This window comes from Manacus candei, unplaced genomic scaffold (assembly GCF_025592945.1).
Source record: "Manacus candei isolate 608988 ecotype Guabito, Panama unplaced genomic scaffold, ASM2559294v1 h1tg000034l, whole genome shotgun sequence".
NCBI classification, from domain to species: Eukaryota; Metazoa; Chordata; class Aves; order Passeriformes; family Pipridae; genus Manacus; species Manacus candei.
Window position 1 is genome coordinate 13182095 of NW_026138082.1, and position 19873 is coordinate 13201967.

Below are 19873 nucleotides of genomic sequence, written 5' to 3' on the forward strand. Positions count from 1 at the left end.
CATACATTTGAAGTTGAAAATTACTGTACTTCCAGTCCAAATACTCATTTTCATTCACGATATGTTGGGGTTTTTTATTGCGTGATATTGTTATAGTAAGTGGGAATGTGCCTTCTTGGTTTGTAAAATAAAGATACTGCTCACAGGAATTGCATAGTGAAAAAACTACTTTTCTCTCATCTTGAGGACTGCCTGCAATGCAGTTCAGAGCAAAACGGTAATTCAAACTAGTTTTCTTCACAGGGAGATTGGAGGGCGGCTTCTCACAGTGGAAACTAGACTTCCAAATGACCTCCTTGAGTTTGAGGGGGACTTCTCATTAGAAGGTCTACGACTCTGGAAGACTGCATTTTCAGCAATGACAGAAAGTACTAGACCAGGATCTCCTCCTCATTATGGTCAGTCTACTGTTAATAAAAGAGAAAATAATAGCCATAACACTAGCGAAGACAAAAAAATAGTCATAATGCCATGCAAGTGTGCTCCAAGCCAACAGCAAGTTCAGATATGGCTTCATGCCAAAGAAGAATATGAACATTTCAAGAAATTGCCTAAGAATCATCCTGCTGAGCTGGCAAAGGCAGCTGAGAATTTCAGCTCTGCAGTATTGTCTGAAGAGAAATCTGTAGAAGTAATAAAAGTAGCTAAAGATTTAAATTTATCTAGCCCAGAAGATGAGAGACCTATTGTGCCTACAAAGAATTCTCCTGCCGCTGTGGCAGAAAATACAAAAACACAAACCAAGGAAACCTGTGATAAGTCTATAAGCACTATAGGAACTTCTGTAAATACTGAAAATGACATAGACTCTAATAAAACTTCATGTGAAAGCAAGACACTTACTACTTCAGCACTAGAACACGATAAGGAAGAGGAGGAGGAAGATTATTACGTCAATTACAGTTCACCAGATTCTCCAGTGCTTCCTCCTTGGCAGCAGGTAGCGTCTCCAGATCCCAAGCAGTCCAATTTAGAAGACACAGAGTGGAAAAATCAGGATATTATTTTGTCTTCTATGGAAGGAAGTGGTGCAGTACCTGTTGGAAGTGCACAAAACTCTCCATCCACCCAAGAGGACATTAGGACATCTTTTGACACATCCCCTTTTCCAGTTAATGAAGATCCTGGAAATTCCATTTGCTTACATAGTACACCCATTGTGCAGAGAAAAAACCAAGATGGAATACCTGAAGTTCTTGGTTTTACTCCTTTATCTGCAGGTAAATCCCTTAAGTGATTGTAATGATACACTCAAAAAAAATCTGTATCTATTTCTTTTAACATACTGAGAAAGTACTTATATCTCCTCAAAATATATATTTAAAACTAGTTTTGGAAAGGAAAAGGCCTGTGCAGTATTGTTAAAGTAACTACTGAATTATTTTAAAAGTCTGGAAGTAGAACACTCATTTGCTTCCTAATAGTCTCTAGCATCTGAACTCTGACATGATGGTTAAAAGCTTAATTTAAAATATTGCTTATTCGGGGGATTTTGTAATATTATTGACTGTATTGCTTGTATTTTTTGAAACATCATCTCAGTGTAGAGTGTGAATAATATTGCAGTTTTCAAGGTGGTAAACATGTGAGGCTTTGTAACTTACTGGCCTTGTACTTTTTGTCCCTAAATATTCATAAATACCAAATAGTAATAGTTGTGCTTTAAATTTGACAAAGGATAAAGTTGTATTTGCTTATAAATATATTTGTCTATAATGTTAACCAAATGCCTCTGGATGTTTCTACCGTGTTGTTCAATGCCTAGATAGAACTATTGAGGCTAAGTAGTGTTGCACTCATGTTTACAGAACCAAAAGCTCAGAAACTGAGCCACAAGAGGGGAAATAATACTGATGGTCTTCGAAGAGTACTTCTAACCACACAAATGAAGGTAAATTAAAATTTTAAGTACAGATGTATTTTTATTATGCCGCACATACACATTTCCATTCTTTTTTTCTGTGTTGTTTTTGTCTTCTTCTGTTAAGATCTTGAAAATACATTTAAAATGGTTGGGTACAGTTGTAGAATCAGAGCACACACAAAGTTAGAAAGAAATCATGAGTTTAATTTGGGTGGAGCAGGTGTAAATTGGAGATTAAGAGTTTTATATTTTAGGGTAGTGAGAGACTAATGAAACACTAGAGACACCATGTAAGGATGTTGTTTTGCTCTTTGATTTATAACATCCTTTTAAAGTTCTGTAGTGATTTCCATTTTTGTATGTATACACACACAGACCAGCATACATTTACATGTCTGTATGTATATTAGTTTTCAGACAATGTTCTAAGCATTTTCTGGAAACAACGAGGGCAGTTATAATGTTATCCTGACAGTAGAAAGGGATTGGATTGCATAAAATGATCACTCACAAGTTTTTCCTAAACAGTTTTTCTGCTCCCCATGTAAGAAACAGAACAGTGGGCTAGGTGCACTACTGGAGTGATCCAATAGTTTTTTCATCCCTGTATGCTGGTCTTCACCCATATCAAGTGCGTACTTAATGTACCCTTAATTCAGTGCCTTAAAAAGTGATGACTAAAACAGAAGTTTCTGACAAATTGTTGCTCAAGAGAGAAGACAGAATTTCTGGATTCCATGTCCTCAGACTTCCAAGAAAGCTAGCGTGGGATTGAGTTCCGGGGGGGGGTTGTAGGGTTTCAGGGGTTTTTGGTTGTTTAGGGGTTTTTCTAAGTATCTCAAACTGCCTCTTGCTTTACTGTGAGGTTTCACTAAAATTATTGCTAAAAGGCAGAAAGATACAACTCCTGTTTCCATGTTGGAAAATTACATGAGGAGATAGTAAAAGGTTTTTTCTTTTTAGTAATTTATGGTGTAGCATTTGCATTTTCATTGATAAATATATATTTTAATATTGCATATTATTTAATATTGCATATGAATTTAGCAACCTGTGATTTTTCAAAATTATCCTGTGCTTTTTTCTTCTCCTGCCCAATAAGAATCAATTTGCTGCCCTTGGCGTTCCAAAGAAAGAGACTTCCCAGATTGAAGGACCATCTTTAAATAACACTTATGGTTTCAAAGTCAGTGTGGAAAACCTGCAGGAAGCAAAATCTTTACATGAGGTAATTTACTGTTACATGTCATTATAAAAAATTGTCATTTATCGGGCCATTTTTATAATGGCAAAAATTAAAAATCTTTTCCTCCTTGGTCCCTTCCTGACTTAACATTTATTAGTGTGTGATGTCTGCAGCTTTTAAATAGTTGATCTACTAGTTTCAGCTTGATCTCCAAGTGCCTTTAATAGTATTGAACTAAATTTCACAGTATTCCGGTTGATATGATGGTAAATCTTCCTTTAAAAATAAAAACAAAGGAAAGATCAGAAGGAAGAAATAAAAAGTTTTGTATAAAAACATTACTTGAAAAAATAATTGACTGTAATTTTCATGGATTGTTTCCTTAAGAAGTAATGCACCTGACATCATTCAGTCAGGCCCTCCTGGTATCTCTACTTGTTACCTTCTGAACTTGTTGGCCAGTTTCTACTACATTTAACAAAATGGTACCTGTCTCAAAGAAGGTCTCTATATATTTAATGTAGAAGAGCGTTTGGTCTGGGAAGAGGAATCAAAATTGGTGCTGGAGAAAGGGAAGCAATGTAAATACAACACCACTGTGTTTGGCTGATAACTGGCCAACCAGTATCTATATATGTGCTCCTAGACAGTCACCACATCCATGGCTTGGAATTAGCTGTTGACCAATTTGCAGATGAGATGGGGAAATAGCAGTTTTATGTGCTGAGAAGATAACACAGGGGAAACCACAAGAAACCGATAATCTCGCAGGAAGTGGGGACAAGGTTTGGATAGTAAAATTTCACTTCAGCAATGGCTGTAGTGATTTAGGATGCAAATCTAGAGGAAATCAGACTACCCCCAGGGCAGGTTACATGCACAGAAGTATTTGTAACTCTTCCCTCCTAATCCCTCCAACCTGTCCATTAATCCACATTATCAGCTATATTATGCAAGACAACAGAGCAGTGATATAGAGTTGAAACGATATTAAACATTTATTGTTGAGTCAAAACATTTATTGTTGAGACAGTATATAGGGATTAACATTTTCTTAATGTAAACCATTTTGCAAAAAGCTTTGGCAATATAATTTATTAATTGCAAGTGAAGAGGAAGGTATTCTTCATGCCTTCCTGTAAATGACTTGGTCTTCATGCTTGCTTGCATGTCTTGGGTGAGGGAGGGAAAGGAAAACAAAGACCAAGAGTGATTCCTTGTTCTTGATCAGTTCAGAAATGTAATTCAACTCGATATACAAAGCTGTTTGAAAACTCTACAGGAATTTACAGTTGTTGACGGTGAACATGATCTGGTTTTTTTCCTATTTTCTGCTTTTGGTAGAAGAGTACAGTACTCAGAAACACATACTGAATTTTCATAACTGAGTATAAAAATGTATTAAGTGATTAATCTTTTTTTTTCTAAGATGGTGCTTTTTGCAAAAAGTGAGATCCAGAGATGCATGTTTAATCACTTCTGTTAATTTTCAGGTGTGACCTCTTAGTTACAATATAATATGACCATATAAATGTCTGCACTGTCTTAATTTGCACTAATAATCTCCTCTTAATTTTTTTTTAAAGAAACCTCCAAAACAAACTAACTTACTGTGTTTATTTGTTGGTAGGTCCAACACCTTACCCTCATCAGTATGGAGTTACATGCTCGAACGAGACGAGATTTGGAACCAGACCCAGAGTTTGATCCGATCTGTGCTTTATTCTATTGCATTTCATCAGACACAGCACTGCCAAATACTGATAAAAAAGAAATCACTGGTGCTATAGTGATCGATAGAGACAGGACTCTCTCAAGCCAAGGTTCTTATTTCTTTTTTTCTTACTGTATTTTACAAAAATGCTATTTCATACTAATCAAACAGTAGCAAGCAAAATGTAATTGAGTACCTATATTACTGTGTATCTCATTTAATTTTGTCTTGTTGAATGGCCATATTAAATATAGAGTTTTCCTGCTTATATCTTCAAAAGAACTATTGCATGAGCTGTAAACCACAAATAACATACATGTGTGCAAAATACCGATGTTTGCGTACTTGTGGACAAGCTCCTGCAGTGTTCTGAAAGTGTAAAGAGGAAAACCTGCCTTTACTTTCCTACTCAAGTTGCTGGAAGCTACAAGTAGAAAATGTTAAAAGCAAGACAGTATGTTTTATATTTTACTTAAGGGTTATTTTTGTGGTTTTATCTGATCCTTTTAGGATCTAAACAGGGGCCCTTATTCTATTGTACCTTTTTGGCTTTGTTTAGACCAGTGATACTCAACCTGTGGCTCTAGAGCCGGATGTGGCTCTTCATGGCCCTACAGGCGGCTCTCGCAATGTAGGCATCTGATCGGCGCTCCACTCTATCAGGCAGCGCGGGGAGCACTGAGCAAATGGACCAGCAGTGTGGGAGTCGCTGAAGTTCCCCCTCCCATAGGGGGAAAGAAAAGGAGCTGCTGGGATCCCCCCACAGGTAAGAGTAGAGATCACCTCCCACCCAGCAGCTGTGGGGCAAAATGGGGAAAAACTTGCCCTTTTGCCCCTTCCACCCCTCCACCCCACTCCTTCCTAAGCAGCCAGAAGGGATTGAAGACAGAATGCTGCTAGGAGAGAGGATGCTGATGTGTCATATCGTGATGTATCAATGTGTGGTGATGTTAAGGCAGCATCATCACACATTGAAGTGTCATGATGGAAAAAAAAATCACACTATTGATACTTGATTTATATGGTGCTCTGCAATTCCATTTTATACAGAAGTGGCTCTCCAGCTGTTAAAGGTTGAGTACCACTGGTTTAGGCTAGTAAAAAAACCAACCAAACAAACAAAAAAACCAAACAAAACCATCCCCAGAGTAGTCCTCTTTCTTTCAGAGTTTCTTTGGCATTGTGATGTGTATTAAACCACAAAATACTGTCTAAAATTTTAAGCATGGACAAAAACCTAGCAAAAATAAATTTAGCATTAAGGCAACAGCTTCTTCTTTTACCAGTTTATTTTTCAAAGTATTGTAGATATTATATCATGTTAAGTTCTTATTATTCTCAATGAATTTTATTCTGGTATTATATGCTTGTTACTATCTTTAAAAAATTTATCTCCATTACCTTACTAAGTGAGATTTTTCCACAGTATAGCCACTATGGCTCACTAGGTGTGTGCCACTGATAATTTATGAAGAAAAAGCTCTCTGTAAAGAGGTCCAGTGATATTTTGAAAAAACAAAGGTTCTGATCTGTTTTTTTTAGCAAAATAAAATGATGTGTTTAAATGTTATTGTGACATTCGTTGTTTTAGTGGATATGTACTGTCAATACTTTCTTGGTTAGAACTTTTTGAGATATCTGTGGAGTGATTGACATTGAAATACACCTTTTTTTTTTCCCCTTTCTGTGTTACAGTACTCATTTTAACATTTATTTCTGAAAGCACTTTTTTTAAATTCTCAATCCTCAGAATGTGTCAAAGTAGAATACCTTGTAAAAACTCCAGTTTTTAAAATCCACAACATTGCCTTAATAGAGATCTTACTATCTGTCGTATAGAGAAACTGAAAACACAGAGTATGCGCTGCATATTATTCATTTATAGAGGGGTTTTTTTAATATGGAAGGCAAATGACGAGTTCCTGTATGCATACAAATTTAGATATTATTCAGACATTATCAGTGTAGACACTCCTAATGTCACTAAGTGAGCAATTGCTCATGTTTTTCCATTTCTATTAGTAAATCAGCAATGTGCTGAAAAAAACTGTTATTTAGCATTTTCATTCTGTAAGGCTTTTTACAAAACACTACTCTAAGCTAGCAATTAAAATATATATTTTTCATGAAAACACTATGTAAGCTGTTCATATAGTCCTTCAATATTTCTTATTAAAAATAATTTTCTAGTAGGTGGACTCTTGTACATGTAAAATGGTGAAATTTCTCTTGAATCATATTTATATATATCTGAGAATTTGTGCAGGATTACCACTAAAATTTACAAAGTGAAAAGAATAATTTTTTCCACTCAAGAGGAACAAAATTAATTGTGTTAATTATTAGTGTTAAGGATAAAAATAAGTTATGTTCCATATTTCTTTTTAGTTGTATGTTTTATTCTAAAGCAATATTGTTGACTGAAGTAATGGAGTTCCTTCTAAATTGTAATGGTTTTTTTTACTTTTATTTTCTAGGGAGCAGAGACCAAGCCCCCTTGCTCACAAGATCTGGAGTTACAGGACTAGAAGTCAGTTACGCTACTGATGAAAGAACTCTTTTCCAGGAAGTAGTGAATATTGTAAAAAGGTAGCATATCTGTACGTTCTGCTTTTATTTTTCAGGCTTGGAACAGCAGATTTAGTTCCTTCAACCCTTGCCAGTCTTTCAAATACTGATTTTTTTGTTGTCGTTTCCCTCAAAGGCTTATTTCTAGAGTGGACAAGCGTGGTGGTCTTTCAAATAAAAACACTTTTTGCTTTTCTTTTTCTCTGACAGCAAGAACATTGAGATCCTCTTAAGCAGCTGAGTTACAGTCTTGAAACTAATCAGCCATATAAGTAATCTTCTTTAACATATAACTTTTCCTGTTAACCCCAGAATTCATTACACATCTCTCTCTGAAACTCTTAGAATAGTAGTTATTGACAGTGCTGAGAGCTATAGAAAATCCCTCAGACAAGAAGAGTTTTCTAGAAACTCTGAGGCAAGACAGAAAGAACCCTACATGGTACTGAAACTGCTGTGGACAGTTTAAAATAACGGTTAGCTGAAAAACCAGTTTCCTTCATTAGCTTTGTCTTCTCTGAATGGAAATCCCCTGCTCCATCAGACTTGGAAAACTGCTGGTTTTCACCATCTCCACCAAGGCTGGGAAGCCTCTTTGGAAACCCTCTTGGGTGGTGAATAGGTGGAAACACAGACGTCTCTCCAGACCCTACTGACAGAGGTGCAAACCTGTAAAATTGCCAAGAAAAATAAACAGATTTAAACTATGAGTCACCCTGCTGGAATAGAGACACAAGAAAAAAAAACTAGGCAGAGTACATTTGCAATTCTTTCTCTCTCCAACCAGAAAACCTCTGATGAGAAAGACTTTGACCAACCCCATGAAGCCAGAATACAAAAAGAGTTGCTGAATGCAACCAACACAGGGTGGGTCCTGACAGAGCAGCAGATCCCTGTTCAGAGAAGACAAAATTCAGGTAAGGAACATAATTTTATTTTTCTCTTTCTGGGAAATCTAGTGCTCCATCAAACTTAGGAAAATTACTGAGAATGAGAAACTATCAATAAATTAAGAATTCTCCACCAATTGTATGGAATTTGGGAGAACTCAGCAGTTAAAATACATATTTATCACTGAAGAACAGAAGTCATCTATATCTGTACATGTTGAAGGCACTACAGAATGAAAAAAAGCATGCAGTTTTGGTGTACTTCAAGATGGAATGTAGCAATCAACAGGTTGCTGACTGAGAAATCTCCACTTGAGAGATCTTCTCTAGCATGTGCTAGCATGCCTTTTTGCGGCCACAACTTTATCATCAAAGATTGAGTTAGTTAACTTGTATTCCTGGAAGATGAAGGGTTTGTTCTATTAATGGAGAGGCAGCCTGCTGTCATCATCTTAGCCTACTATCCTCCCTCCTCTATAAAATAACACCTCAGGTATCAGACTTCTGATGAACTCTCAACAAAGATGATTTTGAAACTTCTACTGCATCTATAGTTTGCTGCTCTTTTCCATCCCTTTATTTTCTGTAACCTGGGCAAAAAAGAATAAGAAATTTTGTTGGAGTATATGTTTTGTATTTCTTAAGCACAAAATGAGTGTCTAGGCCCAGAATAACTGAAGGTAAAAGTATGATAAAACTACATGATTAAAAAGTAGTGGACTGTAAAAGTCTTCCTCAATGAGAAATGAACAAGGAAACAGCTTTAATGAAAATCAGTAATTATTTTATAAAAAAATCTTCTGTTGCTCTTCTTAGTGTTGTTTTTTCCACCACAAGCTAGGTACTTTGATTGTTCTGATAGTGCACTTAATAGTAGGTCTGATAGGTTAGAAGAAAAAACTATCGGGCCATGTTTAAGAAACATTACCACTTCAACTTCATAGAGTAAAACTCAAAATCACCTCAATTTTTCAGCTGAGGATCGTATCAGTATCTTATATGCTGATACATGCTTTAGGCTAGATAATAATAATTTCTTGTGACCAAATAGCATGTCCAGCATGACTGCAGCTTGCTTTTGGTTCATGTTCTTGGTGTCTTTGGCTGTTGGAGGGAAGGATGGAAGATTGAAATTCCAGGTTCCTGTTATAATGAATGACAGAATATCTATTCAATCTTGATTGTCAATATCATGAACAGACTTAATCAACTTTTTGGAGCACTGAACAGAGAGTAGGAAGGAAGGAAGAGTTGTCTTATGCAGTCCAGTTTAAGAATTCTTGTTCCCATTTCTAGTCATTCTCTTAGTAGTTGGCCTAATTCTTTCTCTTATTTCATATATGTGAAGTTGTGGAACATGCTCATTTGTTTCAAGTTCCAGCCTTCTACTCCTCTACATAGGCCTTTTGGGTTTTTTTCTGTCCTGGTTATTGAAAATAAAAGAAGGTTGATTCTGTCACTTCTTGTCAATAGATGTAAACTCTGGAAGAGCACAACAGAGAATTCTTGACCACTATTTCCAGCACACAGATGAGGGCAAAGTGATTCCTGGACAATTTGTAACTTCCTGCAACACTCTTAGCTCATCGATCTCTTGTTTTGACTAGGCCTCTGTCACTGAAGAGTGTTTCCCAAATCTAATTTTTTTGTAGCAGAGCTAAAGTCAACTCTCTGTCAACTGACATTGAGTATTGCTCCTGAAAGTTCACTGGAATTGATGAGCTGAAGTTGGATTCAGTTAACACCTTCACTGTGAAGTTGTTCAGCATGTGCTAACTCTGAATGACCACAGTAAGATTAATGTGTTTCTACCTAGACATCCATAAAGTAAATACCAGGGTAAATATTCTTCTGTGGAATTAGTAGATGTTGTCTCTGATTAACTCAGAGCTGTTGGCAAACAGAATTATCATCTTGAGCATAGATGTAGACCGGAAGAAGACCTGGTTGTTTCTGTTGAATTGTGATCTGTGATTTCATCTATACTGAAAACTAGATTTGTCCAAATACTGAGGGAAATAAGGACCTTTATTTCTAGGAGATTATTACTGAGAGTGATTCATCTGTGAAATGGGAGTACTTACAAGTGTGAGTACCAAAGTCTATGTAGAGACAACTTTAATTCTAAAAGGTAGTGAAACACTGAGGTTGAGGATGGAGAGACAGGGAACAGACAGGAAGAGCCATGGAGGTGAGTTTGGAGGAAGCAGGGAAGAATAAACAGCATGGATTTGCAACAAAGAAAACCATCGATAAATTGGTCCTTGGTACCCTGACAACCATCTTAGAGCTTGAGAGGAAGCTACACCTACTAGGGGTCCAAATTTCCCTTCTTTGGTAAGCTATCCTCTAGCTGTAAACAATTAAAAAAAAAAAAAAAAGGGATTTCAACTCAAAACTGGCAAAAAGCAGCTGAGAAACAACCTCCTTCCCATCCTGTGCAGCCACTGGGGATGATCTGCAACCACAGAGATCCAAGTTGTACATTTTTTTTCTTGAAATGGAGCCTGTATCTGTATTGCTGTCCTAAAGAATTCTGTCATGCTGCCTGAACAGCTTCCTTGAATAAACCCTCTCTTTATCTTATGGTGTAAGCTGCACTGAATTGTGAGAAAAATTGGAAGAATCTGTCTGCTTGAGAAAGTAAGAGAACCATCTCTCTGAGCCTGAAGGCAGGAAAAGGAGTACATAGCTCCATAAACTAGCCAGTACAAAACACAGGAAAGCTGACTGAAGAGGAGGAGGTGGAAGGGAATGCTACAAGAATGTTTGTCTTGGAGATGTAAAACGTGGGAAAATTAGAGATGTCCAAGCCTGATGGAGCAGTGGATTCCCATGAAAGAGAAATTAAATGTCTGGGCCTCTCCTACACTTTTAAGGCATACTGTACTTTTCTTCTATAAGTGCAGATACTACTAGATAGTACAAAAGGGCTACTCCTACAGGCATGAGAGGAGCAAAATTTTGGGGAATTCGTGTAGGAATGCACAGTCCCTGTCTCTGTGACACACAGAGAATGTGGAAACAGGATGGGCTTGAAAAAAAGAGCAGTAGATTCACTGCTGCGTGAGACTTACCAGACACCCACAGCTCTTTGTCTCCGTGGAAGTAGTTAAGTAGTTTTTGATAAAATTACAAAATGAGAGTATAACATGAGACTTTACTTAAAAGGTTTTGGGGATAACATTTGCATAATAATTAACTGTTAATGTTTAACACTTAAATATTTTGTATAATGTTTTTCTTGTAAGGTATAATGCTAATGAATTTCTTGTTTGAATACAGTGCATTATATTTCTTCTTCTATAAATGCTCTAGCAACATTTTCTTTTTAAAATAGGGATGTGTTAAACTAACCTTCTTTTTCCAGGCCAGTATCATCTTCTGTGGCATTTTCCTGTAGAAATCTTTAATGTCCTGTATCAACTTTGCGGATTTTTATTGTCTAAGGCAAATGGAAAAATGTTTCAGATATTTCAGTTATGTATTTGAGTCACCAAGTATTCTGTTGCTGTACACAGTTACTGCTTTTGTCTGTATCCTAGGTGTGACCTAATTTTTTCCCCCCCTTTTTCCCTTAATCTTAGCTGGAAGAAAAATAGCAGTGAGGAAAACCAGATACATAATAGAAGGGAAGGTATAACTGGGAGCTTTAGTATTCATTCATGAAATTGTCAAATGAGAAAGAGATGTCATAACAGCATATACTACTTAGCTGGAAAGGAAAATAATCGCATTTCTTCTCTCTGCAGCATGTATGGGTTGAATGTTAATGCTGTTGTGTTTAAATCCTACCGGCATAAATGCTGCTTTTCATCTTTGCACAGAGACTGGCAACAGCATGCAAAGCAGTATCAGTGCCCATCCTTTTAACAAAAGAGCACTATGTTGGCAGACACACCTCTTATTCTTGTTGTGTTAGTCCTAGCCAGTAGCTTTCAAATATCAGTATTACAATTTACTAGTTTCTTGCATTTATAACAGCTGGTCTCATTACAATTTCTTTTAATAAAACAGCTTACACTGATGATGAAGACCAACTGCATAGTATACTGTAAAAATTGTGAGAAGGCAGAATGAAACATACAAAACTTGTCCTCTTAGCTCACAGCCTGTCGTCTTTGTGGCACCACATGAAAAGGGTTGAGAGACAGAGAGACTTCAGCTTAGCTCACATCAGCTAAACTTGGGTTTACCTGTTCATTTTCCCATTTGGAATAATGTCATCTTTTAGCTCCAGATGTTTCTTCCGTAATAGGAAAAAGAATACCACAGGAGGTCTTGACAGATAACACACTGGTTCATTGGTACAGCTGCTACATGAGACTGGGCTACAGGAGAGGGCATTTCTGCAGCATAAGTTGAGGCAGAATTGATCAACAAGGAAATTAGAAGCGAGAAACAACAGTGTCTCTTGTTAGGTGCAAGAAATCTGATAGGTCTGTTAAACCTGTTGCGTAAGGTAGATCTTACACATGCTGTCATGCAAGAGTTTGGTGTTCCAAGTATTGTTCAGCAGAAAGGAGCTCTTCAATTTAATCTATCTTCGTTTTTTCCTTTGGAGATAATTCAGCAATACACTTGTGAATGCATACAGATACACATAAAATACATGTATGTGTGACTTACTGCAGTATTTGAGCAACTCAGTTGCTGGTAGTATATTTATTTTTTTTTATGATTTTAGAAGGATACCATTTGGATCCAAGTTTTATATATGGGCAAACTGACATTAAGGGACTGTGTTTACAGGGAATTTACATTAAGGTTTGATTTCACCATTTACTGGCTATTCAACCTTGATTTTCCATGTAGATAGCTTTGTATGACTTTTCATCTAACTGAAACTTAGACATCTGTACTTCATTGTTGGTGTCTTAACTAGCTACCCTCATCACCATGGAAGTTGAATGGAAAGAGCAGGATCTCATTCTACAAGAGGTGGCTAAAATATAAAAAACAGATTACCCAAAGAAGCCTTTTTTGTTCAATGACAATAAAGAAACCATCTTAGAAAACTTGAGGTGACAAAATTAATTGAAATGAGACCCTTCCCTGAATGAATACATGTGCAATGTATGTCTGGTTGGGATGGAAAAGCAGAGTAAGTCATGTGCTGTAAAGTGATAGCCTAATGGCCTGTACAAGCAAGACTGAGTCCAAAACTAGCACATTGGTTTTTTTAAAAATCGTTTGAGTGATAAGCTTTCCAATTTACATGTGAATTTCCGCAAAATTGTGCTAAAATATGTGATATTTAAGTTAGATACAATTTATTTATGTGAGAAAATGCATGTATCTGAAATATGTGATATTTAAGTTAGATACAATTTATTTATGTGAGAAAATGCATGTATCTGAAATATGTGATATTTAAGTTAGATACAATTTATTTATGTGAGAAAATGCATGTATCTGAAAACAGCATAAACTAAAGTGCTTTTATGTCTTGTCTTATAAAACATCTTCCCATTTGAAGGATACTAGAGAAACCGTTCTTGAGATTATATGCAGATGGATTACAGAGATCATTTTGTTCATTAGGTTAAAAGAGAATAGGAAGATTAGGTCCAGAATTGATGGAATGTATTCAGTTTTAATACAGGGGTATTTACAGTAGTAATATAATAGCCCACTAAAATTTTGTTAAGTAGGAAGTGAGAAAGGTAATGCAGTGCTTGGGCAAGTTAAAACTCAAAGTAACTGTTCTTCATCACAGGTGGTAGGTGCTAATGCAGTTATGGCAACTTGCTGCTTCCAAACTGAATGCTTGTATCAGTTCAGAACAGACTTAAAAGAGCAAGCAAATCTCTGGCATAATGAATACTGTTTTATGTACCACACAAGCAGTTCTTCACGAGTTTCTCATTCACGTTTGCATCTGTCATGGAACCTATCTGCATAATGCTTTGCACTGTGTAAATCTGCAAGTGTTTTCCTTTTAGAATTTAGAAACCAGTTTTCAAATATGAATATAAATGAGTACTTCCCTGATTTTAAATAATCAGTAGTGTTTTTCAATATGCTAGGACCAGGATAGTTTAATTATCAGAATTAATTTGAAAATATGTTGATTTTTGTAACTTTTCTTTTATGCCTGTATAAACCATCACATAATTTCTTTTTATTTCAAACTTAGATGGAGCTATTCATAATTTTGGAATGTCATTTGGCAATCATTGTATGTTGTGCAGAGCAGCAAGTGGTCATAACTCTTTTTGATGCTGATTTTGCTGCTGGAATGAACTGCAGGCTAGCTTCAGTCATTTGTCCATAAATTGTTCCAAGTAGCTTTGGGTTTGTACCATTGGTAGAGTAAGCTTCCAAAATGACTAAATTTACTGCATCCAATCCTGACGATAATTTCCTCTCTCCAAAACCAAAGAATCCTTCTTTTGACATGAACAGCAGATAGCGCAATATCATAGAATCAACTGAATTGGAAAAAACCTCCAAGATCATCAAGTCCAACCCTTAATCGAACACTGCCATGGTTCCTACATTCCAATGTCTTATTACTCTCTCTGTAAAAATTTCTTCCTCATATCCAACCTAAACCTCCCCTGGCAGAGCTTAAGACCGTGCCCTCTTGTCTTACTGTGGGTTGCCTGGGAGAAGAGACCAACCTCCACCCGGCTATAACCTCCTTTCAGGCAGTTGTAGAGAGTGATGAGGTCTGTCCTGAGCCTCCTCTTCCCCAGGCTAAACAACCCCAGCTCCCTCAGCCTCTCCTCATAGGACTTGTGCTCGAGTCCCTTCCTCAGCCTCACTGCTCTTCTCTGGACCTGCTCCAGCACCTCAATATCCTTCCTGAACCGAGGGGCCCAGAACTGGACACAGTACTCCAGGTGTGGCCTCACCAGCGCTGAATACAGGGGAAGAATCACTTCCCTGGACCTGTTGACCACACTGTTCCTGATCCAACCTAGGATGCCATTAGCCCTCTTGGCCACCTGGGCACACTGCTGGCTCATGTTCAGCTTCCTGTCAATCCAAACTCCCAGGTCCCTTTCTGCCTGGCTGCTCTCCAGCCACTCTGTCCCCAGCCTGTAACGCTGCATGGGGTTGTTGTGGCCAAAGTGCAGGACCCGGCACTTGGCCTTGTTGAACCTCATCCCGTTGGAATCAGACCATCTCTCCAGCTTGTCCGGCTCCCTCTGCAGAGCCCTCCTGCCTTCCAGCAGATCAACACTCCCCCCCAACTTGGTGTCATCTGCAGATTTGCTAATGGTACACTCGATCCCCTCATCCAAATCATCAGTAAAGATATTAAACAGAACTGGGCCCAACACTGATCACACTACGAGTGACCGGCCGCCAACTGGACGCAGCACTGTTCACCACCACTCTCTGGGCCCGGCCCTCCAGCCAGTTCTTAACCCAGCACAGAGTGCCCCTGTCCAAGCCGTGGGCTGCCAGCTTTTTCAGGAGAATGCTATGGGAGATGGTGTCAAAGGCTTTGCTTGAAGTCCAGATAGACCACATCCATACCACATCCACAGCCTTCCCCTCATCCACCAGGCGGGTCACCTGATTATAAAGGGAGATCAGGTTGGTCAGACAGGACCTGCCCTTCCTAACCCATGTTGGCTGGGTCTGATCCCTTGTCCGTCCTGTAGGTGTGGTGTGATTGCAGCAAATGCAAAGTGCTAGTTCTTTTACTTTCTCTATAATGCTAGAAATCAAAAACTTACTTTAGAATCCTCTGCTTTATGCAAAAATTGTATCAAAAAAATGATTCCCTCACAAGTAGAAGCAGGTGATAAAGGGAATTTTTGCTAAAGCCCAAATTGTAATAAAGCAATAGTCATGCTGAGTAAGAAGCTTGAAATATATTTTACTGGAAGTTATTGTCTATGGCAGAAGTGTGGAGAAACTCTTTTCTGGAGCTATTCTCAAAATAATTAGTAACTTCAAAGTGAGTAGTCATCTGCCTTTGGCTGGGACTCACAAGCGAGGAAGACACTTCCTGATGAATTCTGAAGCTTCATTTGTAATGGCTGTGATACAGCTAACTCAGTATTTGGGGAAAGGGTGTTCTCTTATATTCAACAGTCAGGAAATGTCAGCATTTTTTTATGTGCTAAGGATGCAAAAAGTACAGAGATCCTGTTAAACCAAGGCCCCTGTCTACTTCTCCCATAAACTAAGGTCTACAAGCCTGCATTCTGTTGTGGGGTGGGCATAGACTGTGCTCAGCCTATTGTCCAGTCCTCCACCCCTTGACCGTTGCCCTTTTGTCATTCATTTGTATTAAATGCTGCCTGCTGGAACTCAAAACCCCTCGACTGAGCTGCATTGAAAGAATCATAGAATCATCAAGGTTGGAAAATACCCTAAAGATCTAGTCCAACCAAGAAGCTTCCCACTGAAGCTTCTTTTCTTTTTTTTTGCTATAAGAATGACAGATGTTACTTTGGCCAGTCTCTCTCTGCCCAGTCCAAGAAAATCATTCTTAGTCTCTTTGGCAAGTAACCAGATCTCAACTTCTGATTTTAATAGTACCTACTCAAAAGGTAGGTGATATTGGCTCTGAGCTAATTCCTACCTGTGCTTTGTCTTTGAAGGCATGTTGTTTGTCCTTCTGTCTGGTCAGCTCTTCTCTGAGCCTTATTGGAAGGCAGGCAATTACTGTTTCAGGAGACAATTCTGACTTTATTGTACTTAAGCCAGCCAGCTAGAATGAGATACAGCATAAAATGAGTTTTTTCTACATATCTTCTAGAAAGAGGGTTTCGTAAAGGAAGAGATATTTAAAGAGAACTGGTAGATATGGTTGCTTTGCTTTGTGTTTCATTTTAGACAGCTCTCACTCAACTGCAAATTGTAACTCCTAATAAAGGGTTATCATTTAGGACCAGAAGTGCCCCATGATTACTATAAACTACACTGCAGCATGCATGACACATTGTTATTTGCAAAACATTCAAGTTAACCTTGTGGCAAACTCTGTTCCATAGACATGACTGTTTCATTGCACATCTGTCTTGTGCCAGTAGCTAGGTTTCAGTTTATGCTCGATACATCCTGATTCCATCAATAAAACCTAACAAGACCTCAATTTTGTTCTTTATTTGTAAAGACTGAAATAATAGAAATATGCTAAAAAAATTCCAGTGAAAATATTCCTTCTAAATATCTTTGCAGTTGAATGTTATTGAAAATCCTAAAAGGTTGTGTTTTAAATAGTCTCCTAGTCCAGATGCTGCTGTTATAGAAACCCATTGTGACTGAATCTTTTTTAAACTCAACACGATTTGAATGAAATCCTGTTTATACTCTGTTCATGGAAAATACTTTCTTAAATAATATGAGGCTCATTTTTCTTTTCCCCCCACCTCTCTAGATATGACCCAGACATTTTGTTAGGCTATGAAGTCCAGATGCATTCCTGGGGTTATCTCTTACAGAGGGCTGCTGCACTAAATGTTGATTTATGCCAGATGATTTCTCGTGTGCCAGGTAAGTTATTGTAGAGGGTTTCAGTTCAGTTCCAATAGAAGCAAGTTGAAATCTATGAAATTAAAAAAAATAAATGTAGAGTGTTTCTTCAGATGGACCTCTTTTTTGTTCTTGCTTATGTGTTATTATAGTATAATCACACACACCAAAAATTGAAATACCAGTGAGATTCTGGTGTTTTCTGAATTGTCAAATTCCTTGTGTATTCCACTTCTGGGTGTGTCCTCTATTCGTAAACCTGGACTCATTTTCTATAATTGTGTGTTAACTTTTCAATTCTTGGAGGTGCTTCTGCACCAAACCTTCCCTTGCTTCTCGTTGACTTCAGTCATTCAGATACCTATCATAATCATCATCTGTGGTTTCTCTGGCTGGAATATGAGGATATAAAAATGCTCCTGCACAGCACTTGCCCTGGCCAGCAGCACTGTAATAAAATCCTCACTTTCAATACCCACTCTTTTACTGTGGGCAAATTTTATTGGGCCCAAGTGCTGATGCTTTCCTCCAACATTGGGGAAAAGTCTGTTTGGATTTTTTTTCTTGAAAACCTGGAGAGAAAATTATCCATGAGAATGGTAAGCCTAGTGTCTATATTTAGCCAATCAAAAGAAGCTATCATTTTGAAGAATGCAGTTAGTGAAGAGCTAAATAAATGTGCTCTTGCACCTGAGGAGAACCAAGATGACTGTAAAATTACAAACTGTCTCAAAAATTTGTTGTTACTCTTTGCAGTCATGAAGAGGATATAGATGAGGGAGATTTTAAAAATCAAACCCATTGAAAAAAATGCTTTTTTCAGGACTCTTGCCAAAGATCTGCACAGAAACTAAATAGCCATGAAATAAGTACTTTACTGTGATTGTTCTATTAAAAATTTGAGCCTGTTGCTTTGTAGTGGTTGCAAAAGCATGTTTTAGGAATTATGGAGCAAGGAGAATATGAAGCAATGAATGTAAATGTGAAAAATGTAAAAATCTGTAGTGTGCTTGTACGTCAAGTACTGTGGTTCTAGCTTCCTCATAACCTTCCCCCCTCCCTAAGTGGATAAAGGAGAACTGGTAAAGATGAGAAGGATAATCCAAATGTGTCTAGTAATTTAATAAGTTGGGATTCCAGAAGAGACAAAACTGTATAGGAAAGGTAAAAGCCTATGAAATCTTGAGGGATAAAGGGAAATATGGATTGGTTTTTCATGGTCTTTTCCAATGCAAGAACCAGAAATAAGTGAAGCTAATAAATGGCAGCTACAAAATAGAAGTTAATTTTTCATCCCTATGTTATTGAACTGTTGAGTTCTTTGTCACAAGATAATACAAATGCTTAAGGGGTATATTGCTTTAAGAAGAGATAAATTATTGGAAGAAAAATCCATTGGGATCTATGATATATGTGAAAATAATGTCTCGCCCAGGAAGCTGCAAATGGTTAGAAGCTGGGAGAGACCTAGAGGGAGTATCAATAATTGCTTCCCCCATCTTGAAGCATCTGCTTTTGAGTACATGATAGAACATGATATGGGCTAGTTGAATCTTTGGGCATACCCAGCATAGGAATAGCATCTCTTATGTTGGAGTCCTGTGTGCCTGTCCAGAAGAACACAATGTTTTAGAAGCACTATGTTCACATACTCCTTCCTTCAGGTTTGAATATTTGTACACTGTTTTGATGCTTTTGATACCTGTGACATGTTTAGAAAAGACCTGAGTTATAGAGTCCTCCCAGGGACAAGAAAACATAAGATAAAATTTGTATCTTCAGTTGAAAGTTGTTGGGAATTGGACTTTGGTGAATTTTTAAATACTTAATATGTGAAAACAGGAGCGCATGATAGTTTAAATATGAATTGGCTCACAAGTTTTATTTTTTAGCACAAAGCTCTCAAATTTGTTCTTTAGAAATAATAACTGATTGCATGAATCTTGTTATGCAATTTCCCTGATGGTTCAAATTGAGATCATACACTGACTGCAATAAGAATGCCTCTGCACTCAGTCTTCAGAAGCACTAAAGAATGTTCTGAAAAATTTTTGACCTGTTACACCTCAAGATTTGCAATGTCTTTGGTAAGAGGAGCAGTAAGTGTTGTAGTCAAAGGTTCTTTAACCTCCAAGGATCAGAAAGGTTTACTGCTCTACTGTAGAAGTATGGCTGAACAATCTCTTCAGTTTGGGACAGGTAACTAGTGT

General features: G+C 37.5%; 2 protein-coding genes across 2 annotated transcripts in view; one reads left to right on the forward strand and one right to left on the reverse strand.

Annotated features, from left to right (window-relative positions):
• Positions 1-19873, forward strand: part of REV3L (REV3 like, DNA directed polymerase zeta catalytic subunit) — a 124280-nt gene that overhangs the window by 81108 nt on the left and 23299 nt on the right. The window contains exons 14-19 of the mRNA XM_051792085.1: positions 244-1220; positions 1809-1891; positions 2967-3092; positions 4681-4873; positions 7242-7353; positions 17569-17684. Coding sequence (XP_051648045.1) covers positions 244-1220; positions 1809-1891; positions 2967-3092; positions 4681-4873; positions 7242-7353; positions 17569-17684 — 1607 coding nt within the window. The remainder of the gene's footprint in view (positions 1-243; positions 1221-1808; positions 1892-2966; positions 3093-4680; positions 4874-7241; positions 7354-17568; positions 17685-19873) is intronic.
• MFSD4B (major facilitator superfamily domain containing 4B) overlaps positions 14920-19873 on the reverse strand; it is a 41917-nt gene continuing 36963 nt past the window's right edge. Inside the window, exon 5 of the transcript XR_007905247.1 lies at positions 14920-15007. The gene's annotated coding sequence lies outside the window, so the exon portion shown is untranslated. The remainder of the gene's footprint in view (positions 15008-19873) is intronic.